General features: G+C 41.0%; 1 protein-coding gene across 10 annotated transcripts in view; it reads left to right on the forward strand.

Annotated features, from left to right (window-relative positions):
* Positions 1–12,522, forward strand: part of LOC105474850 (glutamate metabotropic receptor 8) — an 808,970-nt gene that overhangs the window by 137,374 nt on the left and 659,074 nt on the right. For all 10 annotated transcript variants that reach the window (XM_071094550.1, XM_071094551.1, XM_011729672.2 and 7 more), the window contains one exon: positions 5,732–5,948. In XM_071094550.1, coding sequence (XP_070950651.1) covers positions 5,732–5,948 — 217 coding nt within the window. The remainder of the gene's footprint in view (positions 1–5,731; positions 5,949–12,522) is intronic.

Here is a 12,522-nt window from a genome sequence, read left to right on the forward strand (position 1 = left end):
CTAGTTCAAAGGATCCTGTGACAAGAGGTTTGGGCTGTATTCTAAGGGCAATGGGGAAATGATTGAAGGACCCTAAGCAAGATTTTTCTAAGATCTTTTTTTTTTTTTTTTTTTTTTTTGAGATGGAGTTTCGCTCTTGTTGCCCAGGCTGGATTGCAATGGTGTGATTTCGGCTCACTGCAACCTCTGCCTCCTGGGTTCAAGAGATTCTCCTGTCTCAGCCTCCTGAGTAGCTGGGATTACAGGCACCCACCACTACGCCTGGCTAATTTTTGGTATTTTTAGTAGAGACGGGGTTTCACCATGTCGACCAGGCTGGTCTTGAACTCCTGACCTCAGGTGATCTGCCCACCTCAGCCTCCCAAAGTGCTGGGATTACAGGCATGAGCCACTGCACCCAGCTTCTAAGATCTATTTTTGTAAAATATCAGTTTTCTTGCTGGTGTAGCGTAGATTTGAGACGGGCATGAATGGAAGCAGGAAGAAGAATCAAGTGGCTTTAGGAATCCAGATATCACAGTGGCTTGGACTAGGGTGTGACTTTTTCCTCCACCTTTGCTAGGTCATAGCCCAAGATAACTAATGGAGCTTCATGCATTATGTCCAAAGTCTTGCCAGCAAGAAAGAGGGAGGAGCATGAAAAAGGCATGTCTTTTCCCTTTAAGGATCCTTTTCAGAAGCTTCACTTACCATTGCAAGGAAGGCTAGGAAATGTAGTCATGTTCTGGGTGGCTAGGTAAAAATTGGAGGTTTCATCTAGAAGGACAACAGACATTAGAAGACAATAATCTCTGCTAATTTCTATTAATAATATATGTAAATAAATTTCTTTTGAAATGTAATTTTAATCTCCTTGAGCTCTAAGTCAAATTTTTGGAATTTCTTAGAGTTTGCAAGTCCAATATTCACAGAATAGCTAGTTAAATGAAGATCAAGTAATTAGCTTTATTAACAGCTGGGCAAGACCAAATAACTCCCCAGGCACATGACTCTCTGTTAAGAGCTGCACTGGAGATAATTCAGCTTGAACCTGTGCCTCCTACTCTTGCACCGTATCTCAACCTTGGGACCCACTTCTGCCTGCACAGAAGACTTAAAGTTCACTTGCAATGAGTAGCATGGACTTCAAGTATTTCTCAAATGTCTGGTTGCCAGTGGAATACGGAGAGAAGAGGGTGGGCTTCCTTTCCAAGAATTGAGGCCCTGCATGGTCTCTTGACATTATAGAGAAAAGAAGCCTGAGATGTACGTGGACAGGTCAGAGAATAAAAGGAAAGCCTGCTGTCCCCTTTTGCCCAATAAACATAGAATTCTGGCTTCAGTTTCTTTCCCCCCCGTGTTGGGGAAAGTCAGTAAAGGAATGGAGAGTGAGAGACGAAATATTTGTTCTAGAGCTCCCAAAGAGGGTGGGGTTGGGGGGGTAGGAATCTCCTCTTCTGTGGGCTGAAGTGAGAATGTAGTGAGAGAAGAAAAAGGGTTTTTCCTAACCAAAATAATTATTAGAAAAGTGGAACCTAAAACATTTTTTTTTTAAAAAAAGAGGATGATGAGTGTCCTGAGTTGTATAATTAATTGACTCAAATATGCTTTATTTGAGTAATAGAAATATGGCCTTATTTAAGCACATATGATATTTTTATGAAGCCTCAGCACAAAGAAAATAAGCAATGAAGAAAAGCAAAATGACAGATGTTTTCAAATATGCAATAGGATGCTTTAGGGAAATGAAGGAGAATGCCACCTAAGGACAGTGGTAGAGAAGGCTGGAAGGGCAGGTGACTGGAGAAGGGCTAAGAGGTTAGGGTAGGGCTGAGGTTTGGGAGCCACAGCAGTGTTGTCTTCTACAGAGACTTGTCATAGGGGAGTGTTCCTCAGGCTTCTGGCACACCCAGAGGTAATGGAAGAGCAGTTCACAAAAAGACTATTTTAAGTGTGGGCACAGTTAGAAAAAACAAGGGATGATGAAGTGCTCAGGAGCCAACAACAGTGGGGAGACCCTACAGGAGCAATGGTACAAAGTAGTCACTGGAATCTGGCAAAAGCTTTAGCTGTCGGTGAGGGGTTAGGTGGAGAATCACTGAGTCAGTGGAAGAAGAAGCTGGGGGATAAATACTCTAACTTCTTTCTGTCTCCCCTCACCCTCCCAAGTTCTGCTGGTGCCTCCAGGACAAACTCAACTAGACGCCAGAGGTAAGGAATCCCAGTCAGTATGGTCATAGAGAGCAGCCTCCTAGGGTCTTTGGTGGGATAGCGAAGGATCAGGAAGGTCAAATGGAGAATAGCCTGCACAATATTTTGGTGGAATGCAAGGGAGGAAGTGTTGGGGAAGAAGCTGTATTAAATTTCCTGCAGCAGTTTAATAAATTAATTGCCCTCAAACATTCATTGAGCAATTGCTCTGCCTGGTGTTGGGGATACCAAATAAACAGAGACCCTGTTTGGTCTTGAGAGGATCATAAGCCAGCAGAGTCGTGATTCTAATGTTAGATGGTGGAGACTTTGGAAGACAGGAATAGCAAAAGACAGCTCTGCCTGATGGAGTCAGTGAAACTGTCCCCAGAAGGAGATGACTTTTGAGCTGGATATTGAGTTTGTATAGAGGATCATTAGGTAGAGGAGAGTATTAAATCTCCCTGGTATGGAGAAGGGTGCAGATGCTGTGAGAATATGGGGAGAAGGTACAGGTCAGGGGAGGAAGATGAGACAGAATCTGATGATCTTTGCAAACTAGACCGAAGAGTTTGGATTTTATCCTTTACATTGGCAATGGGAGTTAACAGAGGCTTATAAAAGACATTGCTTTTTTTAAAGGATGGGGGAACTGATAATGGGTGCTTTTCCTAGCAACTTCTTTTCTTGGTATGCTTTCCTTCTTTTTCCTCTCATTTTTTTCCTTCACTTCTCTTCACCATTCACCATATTTTTTTCCATTGTTGTGTTTCTGGTAGATGAAACCTCCAAGGTTAAGGGGGTAGTTACAGTGGATTTGATGTAGGGAAAAGAAAAGGAAACATTCCAGGTCTTTAAAAAATTTCTACTTCAGTTGCCAGTAGGGGTTTAATTTGTGGATGGTAGAAATACTGAGGATGCTGGCACAGAAATTAAAATGCTTAATAAACCAATGCTTAGTGGTCTACCACAACAAAATAAAAATGAGATGTGACACATGAAAACTTGAAAACTTGTCTTGAAATACTATTCATATACCCTGATGTGTATTATTGTAGACTGAAAAAATAAAAATACAAGCATATACTCTCACATTACTTTCCCACACATTGATCTGCAAACAGAAAACTCTTCAAGACTTTGGGGAGAAAGTCCATTACTGAATCTAACAACCATCTTCTATCTGCGCTTTTATTTTATATACCCTTTACACCTGTTTAATTAATCCTAAACATGAGGCTGACTGCTAATTAAACAGCCTGGAAGTGACTGACTGAAGGTAGTAATTTGAGATAATTAGTTTTGGTTTCAAACACTCAATTTTCACACTTTCTGCTCATTTTTAGAAAGGGTGGCTCATTATTATAGGCAGGGTGGGAGTTGTGTAAGTAATTTTACTGCTGGACTCTTAGTAGCTGAGGAAGTGGGAGTATCGGTATCCAAATAGGACAAAGAAATGGTATAGTGCTATAGAATTTGTTATAGAATGCTCCCCTATTCCCTTCCCCCCACACAACCCATACTTGCACATACCCAGAATTTATTCTAAAGTGAAAGTCAGATGGCTAACTTACTTTCATTAGAATATAGGAATGCACATGCTTTTGATATTTGGGAAATTTTTACCTAGTAAGACTTAGATCTCACTAAGTTATCTACGGTTTCCTTCCCAGATCCTCTGAAAACAAACAAGAAAAGGTGAAAAAGGGCAAGATTTGGTGTGTGGTTTGAGATTTGGAGGGGTGTCATTGAGAGTAGTTATGTACTATGGAGGCACAAAATCTAACCAGGAGAGGCTGGGTGCGGTGGCTCATGCCTGTAATCCCAGCACTTTGGGAGGCCGAGGCGGGTGGATCACGAGATCGGAGATCGAGACCATCCTGGCTAACATAGTGAAACTCCGTTTCTACTAAAAATACAAAAAATTAGCTGGGTGTGGTGGCGGGCGCCTGCAGTCCCAGCTACTTGGAAGGCTGAGGCAGGAGAATGGCGTGAACCTGGGAGGCAGAGCTTGTGGTGAGCCGAGATTGCGCCACTGCACTCCAGTCTGGGTGACAGAGCGAGGCTCCTTCTCAAAAAAAAAAAAAAAAAAAAAAAAAATCTCTAACCAGGGGAAAAATTTGTCAAGATCAGGCCAGTGTATCTGGCAGAGAAGGCAAAGGGCAGGATGAGATGGGTCAGATGTTTTTCACGGTCCCACAGTGTTAACAAGTAAGTTAACACGGTCCCCACTAGGAGAACAGAACCAGAAAGAATTTGGGGTTAAATGGGCCACGCTATTCTGGGTACTCACTGTTACGGCTAATGTAGGTGGATCCAAGTTACACGGAAGCCGAATGAATATTCAGCACCCTGGACAGCTCCAAGCACATTGCTCTGCTGCTGCTGCTCCCGGGGTGACTTTTATATTTTAGGGACTTCACTGTCATTTCACTGGCCACCAGTATGGAATAGGACTCTCTAGACTTAGGAAGGTTATTTAGATGTTGAGAGCTTTACAAATATATCAAAGGTGGAGTTGAAACGTCTATATAGATTGGGAATCATTTGTCTAGACTGTGGTGGGGACTATTGGATCCCAGAGTGTGCAGCCCTGTGGGGAAAGATGGAACTGCAACCTCTGACATCCTCTGAGCACTGATGTTAGCTGCAGCAAGTGATGTAGCACACTGTTAATTTTTTTATGTACAAGTCAAACCTGCATCTTCAACCAAGCTACCTGAATTAGGGCGTCTTGGAGTCATTTTGACCTCTGAACTTTCACTCATACCACGGCATGGCAGCAGAGGGGTTACTAGACACAACCACATAGCCCACTCTCCTACATTATTGAGAAATGACATAAGATTCCTCGTTTTGAAAAATTTCTGGCAATTCACCCCATTAAAAGAAAATTAGTCTCTTCTTCTAAAGAATGTATGGTCTGGATTCCCTTTTCTGTGATGTTTTGGATGGGGTTAGAAAGATTTTTCTATAAGAGGATATGTGGTTGCTGGCAATTCTCAAATCTTTTTGTGGCACTCTGATTATATCAATAAACAGTCAATAGACTTGTAAAACTATATATTTAAAATAATTTACTAAAAATGTAGTCTTAAGACTGCAATGGCATCAAGAGTAAAAAAATCTCATATTAAATTCCCTGTTAGTTATTGTATAGCATTCATGTCCTATAAAACCAAAGCCAGTTTCAGAGGTGACCTTTTCTGATGCATATACCTTCGTTTTTCTCTTGTTTCTGCACCAGAGCTTATCATGTACAGACTAAAAAAGCAACATCAACAAAAAGCACAAATGTTTTGCTTTGGCTCCAGAAACAATGGAAACTAAAGCAAACTGAAATTCTTTCTCACTGTTTAGAAATATTGTGCATTGAGAGAAAGTAAGCCTATAGATCATTCAAAAATACTTTCTAATTAAATTGGTAGTCATAAAACTGTATTTTGGCTTCAGGCTGATACGTCTAGGTTTCTGGTATAGCCTTGGCTGTTTAGCTCGTATGACAATCCATCATTCTTCAAGATTCTTCTTGGGTTGAAATGACCCATCATTTGTTTTGCAGATACCTCAAATCAGCTATGCATCCACAGCCCCAGAGCTAAGTGATAACACCAGGTATGACTTTTTCTCTCGAGTGGTCCCGCCTGACTCCTACCAAGCCCAAGCCATGGTGGACATCGTGACAGCACTGGGATGGAATTACGTGTCGACACTGGCTTCTGAGGGGAACTATGGTGAGAGCGGTGTGGAGGCCTTCACTCAGATCTCAAGGGAGATTGGTAAGCATATATTTATCAGATGATTGTATTTGGAGGTGACAGGTTGCTGATGCTTGAGCATCTCCAAGTGCTCTCTTATCTGTAGGGAATAATTAGAACTCCTACAAATGCATGAACTAGGCTGTCCACTCTAGAGGGAAGCTGGGTTTATTATAAATGATTTTGTTGTTCATAGGCCTATCAAGGTGACATTTTGGTGCTAATTTAGGAAGTAGGGCTCCTGACTCAAGTGAACATTTTTTAAAGTTGTCTGTTTTGACAAGGGAGTTTGCTGGCACATTAGAGGCACTGTAAATTTGAATAAATGACATAGTATTTGATTGTTCTAGATGGAAGTTTACATTAGCAAGTCATTAAATTAAAAAAAAAAGTCAGTGGAATTTAACATCCAACACTAGAGGGATTAAGTCTAGTAATCATCTTAAAACAATGCTGAAGTAGCCCCCAAGGCTATACTTAAGCAATATTCTTATTGTCATGTTTGACTTTTTGCATTTTTATTCTTAACGAAAACTCTGAAGCTTAGGGTGTGGTGAAGGGCAAGATGTAAAAACTTGTTTACAACAAGGTACTGCTGACCTCCATCCTGGGCTTTTTTTCAAGGTGCTTATTCAAGTGTCTAGGCATTTCACCATCTTGCATATGTACCAATGAGGTTATAAATCCATTCTACTACTTTAAAAACAGAGCAAAACAGAGGAACAACTTAGAGCACAGATCTTAACTGCTGATTTGTCAACAACGTATCTTTGTGAATGAAATATGTTATTGTTACTTAAGTACTATTATTCTTATTAAGAATGAATGAATTTTTCTATAAGTAATAATATTTTGTGGAAAGATTAAAGTGTCCATTGATTGTTTTTCAGTAATTTTGAGCCTGTAGAAAGACATTATGTTGATAAATTTATTGTTTTTCTTAGAGGCCTCGACTCAGAAAAAGATCATGGGAGTGATTTGGGCTTAACCATAATTACCAAGGACAAAAAGTCTGATGTTATTGAAATAGGATTTTCACTTGAGAGACTTGCAGATGACTGCAAGCTTTTCTGTACATAGTAGGGCATAGAAAATTATAATACACAATATTTAGTATCTTTAACATTTGTTCTACATTTGTGCTATTGCAGAAAATGTATAAAAGGCCTGGTCTTGTTGGACAGATTGGGCTAATTGATTTAATTGGACAACTGTTCACACCTGCTGTAAGTGTGCATGATGCCATAATCTTTGCTCTCTGGGAATTTATATCATTATTGCTATAAAACGGATTCAAAACATTCAATTGATCTTTAAATTATGACTAATTATATTACCTTCTTGGATAAAAATCTAAAGTTCATCTTTAGAGGAAATGCCCACTCAAATGAAAACAATAGCTTCTGGAAATAGCATTAATGTATTATTTAAGCAACTGATGTCAGTTCTTACCAGAGTGATAATTCAACAAGAGAAGGAAACTAATAAAGTATGTATTGAAATAAGTTTTCTGCAGTGATCCTGGACATTCTGCAACTTGAGGACACATTTTGTGTGCATGAGATAGATTACTATAAAAAATTCAAAACAGGACATAATCTTCCAATTGTTGCAGAATCTGACAAAATGCATTGTTCTAAAAGTTAAGTGAAACCACAGTTTTATTCTTTTGACTAAAATAAGAAATACTTAGCTTTTATTTTTTAGGGAGCATTGCTATGCTTTGGTAATACTGTCACATAAAAGGATTTAGATGGTGCCATTCATTATTCCTGTTTCTATCATAGTCATTAGCATGGGAGAAAATAATTTTGGTGCCTTGTATATGCTCTTGATTAGAGCAACACATTCCTTCTGTGTTGATCTTTTCAGTATTCTGTGACTTGATTGGTTGTCCATTCTATTTCAGTTCTTACTTATCTGGGGAATGGAGGAGGGATGGATTGTCAATTAATATGCAGAATACTGAAAAGGCCAAATTAGTACCACACTGGAGTATGCCATGGAATATATTAAATATCAAAATCATCCCTCATTTTAATGACAAAGATTTTTATCTAGAACAAAAATAGCTGAAAATTAAACCTTTTATATGACAATGATATTAATGGGAATGGCAAATGGTAGCAACTTAACCCATTCTGAAATTATCTGATGTCTCTAATGAAAATTCATTAGTTCTAAAACATTTGCAGCTCTTACTACAACACTGATGACATCTGTCACCATGTTAGTAGTGTGTTTTTTAAAAAAAACCTCAGTAGCTTGACTGAAGGAGATGTATATATTAATTTAGTTTGGAGTGTCTGCCCATTAATAAAATTGTATATTTCCCCAACTCATAATGTTCTCTGTCCTTTGTTCTGAATTTCTCTTTAGCAACATTGATTACTAAGAAATTTCAGTGTAAATTTAGGCTTCCTCTGTCTTACCTCTCATTAACTCAAGCAGATCATAATGGAGTGATGGTGAAATGAAAATTGGTTTAGTGATAAATTGCTTCTAGAATGGTTTTCATTTTAACAAAATCAGACTTGGGGAAATCTCCTTTGTTAATCTGGGAGAATGAAGTTTATGAGTGTATGGTGGTCATGATCAGACCTCAGTGATGGCTCTTCCCTAGTTGAGATCTTTCTGAAGGGGAGAGGGCCAGGAGACGCTTGATAAAGACAAATAGCCCCTTGATATCCCAGCTGTTGTAGTGTCATCCCAAGGCATCTCTTGACTATAGGATTATTGCTGGAGAAGGAAAAAAACATATTTGGTATCAGCAAATAGCACAGTTTTACTGACTGGAGCATAGTTTGTATAGTGAAGTATGGGAGACAAAATTGGAAGGCTTGACATAGACACATGATTATTTCAAATCATAGGTTGTTTATTTTATCCTTAGTTTTCTAGACAATGGAGGTGTGCTAGGCCATTCTGCATTGCTATAAAGAAATCCCTGAAAGTGAGTAATTTATGAGAAAAGAGGTTTAATTGGCTCATGGTTCTGTGGGCTGTACAGAAAGCATAGTGGCATCCACTTCTGGGGAGGCTTCAGGAGGCTTACAATCATGGCAGAAGGTGAAGCAGGAGCAAAGGAAGGAGGTGCAGCACACTTTTAAATGACCAAATTTTGTGAGAACTCACTATCTTGAAGACAGCACCAGGTGACGAGAGATCCTCCCCATGACCCAAACACCTTCCACCAGGCCCTGCCTCCATCACTGGGGATTACATTTCGACGTGAGATTTGGGTGGGGATAAATATCCAAACTATATCATTCCACCTTGGTTCCTCTCAAATCTCATGTCCTTTTCACATTGCAAAATACAATTATGCCTTCCCAATAGTCCCCACAAATGTCAACTCATTGTAGCATTAACTCAAAAGTCCAGGCTGGGTGTGATGGCTCATGCCTGTAATCCCAGCACTTTGGGAGGCTGAGGTGGAGTTTGGGACCAGCCTGGCCAACATGGTGAAACCCAGTCTCTACTAAAAATTAGCCAGGCATGGAGGCATGTACCTGCTGTCCCAGCTACTTGGGAGGTTGAGGCAGGAGAATTGCTTGAACCTGGGAGGTGGAGGTTGCAGTGAGCTGACATTACACCAATGCACTTCAACCTGGGTTACAGACCAAGACTCCATCTCAAAAAAAAAAAAAAGATATCCGAGTTCAAAGTCTCATCTGAGACAAAGCAAGTCCTTTCCACCTATGAGCCTGTAAAATAAAAAACAAGTTATTTACTCCTAAGATACAATGTGAGTAGAGGCATTGGATAAACATTCCTATTCCAAAAGGAAGAAATTGCCAAAACAAAGGGGCTGCAGGCTCCATGCAAGTTCAAAACTTCAAAACACAGCAGGGAAGTTATTACATCTTAAAGCTCCAAAATGGTTTCCTTTGACTCCATGTCCCACATCCAGGGCACACTGTTGTGAGGGGTGGGCTCCCAAGGCCTTAGGCAGCTCCACCCCTGTGGCTTTTCAAGGTTCAGCCCTTGTGTCTTCTCTCATAAGGTGTTGAGTACCTGCAGCTATTCCAGGCACCAGGTGCAAACTGCTGGTGGATCTACTATTCTGGAGTCTGGAGGATGGCCTCTTTCTAACAGCTCCATTTGGCAGTGCCCCATTGGGGACTCTGTGTGGGGGCTCCAACTCCACATTTCCCCTTGGCAATGCCCTTGTAGAGGTTTTCTGTGAGGGCTCTGCCCCATCAGCAGGCTTCTGCCTGGGTGCCTAGGCTTTTCCATACATCCTCTGAAATGTAGGCAAAGGGTGCCAAGCCTCATCACTCTTGCACTCTGTGCACTTGCAAGCTTAATGCCACATGGAGGCTGCCAAGGTTTATAGTGGCTCATACTCTCCAGAGCACTGGCATGAGCAATATCTGAGGCCCTTTGAGCCAAGGCTAGAGCTGGAGTGGCTGGGATGTGGGTAACAGTGTCCTGAGGCTGCACAGGGCAATGGGGCCCTGGACCTGGCCCATGAAAGGACTCTTCCCTCCTATGCCTCTAGGCTGTGATAGGAGGGACTGCTATGAAGGTCTCTGAAATGCCATGGAGGCCTTTCCCCCATTGTCTTAGATATTAGGACTTGGCTCCTTTTAGTTATGCAAATATCTCTAGCAAGTGGTTGCTCCACAGCCTGCTTGAATTCCTCTCTTGAAAAAGCTTTTTCTTTCTCTGCCCCATGGCTATGGTATAAATTTTCCAAACTTTTATACCCTGCTTCCCTTTTAAATATAAGTTGCAGCTTTAAGTCATTCCTTTGCTCCCACATCTGAATGTAGGTTATTAAAAGCAGCCAGGCCACATTTTGAATGATTTGCTGCATAGAAATTTCTTCTGCTGTATACCCTAGGTCATTATTTTCAAGTTCAAACTTCCACAGAGCCCTAAGGCATGAAGAGAATGCAGCCAAGCTGTTTGCTAAGGCATAACACAGATAACCTTTGCTCCAGAGTACAGTAAGTCCCGCATTTCCATCTGAGACCTCAGCAGCCAGGATTTCACTGTCCATATCACTATTACCATTTTGGTGAAAACCATTTAACTGGTCTCTAACAAGGTACAAACTTTCCCTCATCTTCCTATCTTCTCCTGAGCCCTCCAAACTCTTCCAACCTCTGCCTGTTACCCAGTTTCAAAGTCACTTCCACATTTTCAGGTATCTTTATAGCAATGCCCCACCCCTCAGCACCAATCTTCTGTATTAGGCTGTTCTTGCATTTCTCTAAAGAAACACCCAAGACTGGGTAATTTATGACAAAAGGGGTTTAATTGGCTCATGGTTCTGCAGGCTGTACAGGAAGCTTAGTAGCATCTGCTCCTGGGGAGGCCTTTTGAGATTTACAGTCATCATAGAAGGTAAAGCAGGAGCAAGCACACCACATAATGGAAGCAAGAGCAAGAGACAGTTGGGAATGGGGGAGATGCAACACACATTTCAGCCACCAGATCTTGTGGGAACTCACCATCCTGAAGATAGCACCAAGCCATGAGGGCTCTGCCCCCATGTCCCAGCACCTCCCACCAGGCCCCACCTTCAGCATTGGGGATTACAGTTGCACATGAGCTTTGGGCAGGGACAAATATTCAAATTATATTAGGAGAAAACTGCTGAGGAGAGGGGGATCTATCAGAATGTATATTTAAGGTTGTACTATGAGAAGTAAAAGACAAGGAGACCAGTTCAGGGGCCATTCCAATAAAAATCTTGGCCGGATATAGGGCAGTGATAATAGAAATGGAAGAGGAGACAGACTTGGGGGTCATTTGTGAGGTGAAGTCTAGGGAATTTAGTAACTGATTGGACACAGAGCTTGAAGGTATGAAAGAAGTTAAAGTTGAACTTGAAATTGTATACCTGGGCAACTAGGAAAAGGCAGGTACCATAAACAGAAAAGAGATAGTAAAATGAACACAGTAAACTTTAGGTAATAGCACATAGCTTTGTGGAGAAGAATAGCAAGGAACATTGATCTAGAGCCAAGCAGGAACTGAGATATAGATCAAAGTTCATTCTCATAAAATTGAGGATGGAAAGGTGGTTGCTAAGGTGAGAAGTAAAGGGGAATGAGGATGGACTCATGGGGAGAAGTTTTCATATAAAGGTGTATGATATGGTTTGGCTGTGTCCCCACCCAAATCTCACCTTGAATTATAATAATCCCCATGTGTCAAGGGTGGGGCAAGGTGGAGATCATTGAATCATGGGGGTAGTTTCCCCCATACTGTTCTCATGGTAATGAATGAGTCTCATGAGATCTGATGGTTTAATAAATGAGAGTTCCCCTGCACAAGCATTCTTGCCTGCCACCATGTAAGACGTGACTTTGTCCCTCATTTGCCTTCCACTATGATTGTGAGGCCACCCCCAGCCATGTGGAACTGTGAGTCAGTTAAACCTCTTTCCTTTATAAATTACTCAGTCTTGGGTATGTCTTTATTAGCATTGTGAGAACAGACTTATACAGTGTGGGAATAATGGCCTAGACATTGCAATGGGGAGGTAACAGTATGATGGAGTGTTCTCTTTTCATGGGTTTATGGTCATGGGAGGGCTCTCAGTGTCCTTTAAAGAAGACTTCAATTATTGGAGATGATA

Source organism: Macaca nemestrina, chromosome 4 (assembly GCF_043159975.1).
Source record: "Macaca nemestrina isolate mMacNem1 chromosome 4, mMacNem.hap1, whole genome shotgun sequence".
NCBI classification, from domain to species: Eukaryota; Metazoa; Chordata; class Mammalia; order Primates; family Cercopithecidae; genus Macaca; species Macaca nemestrina.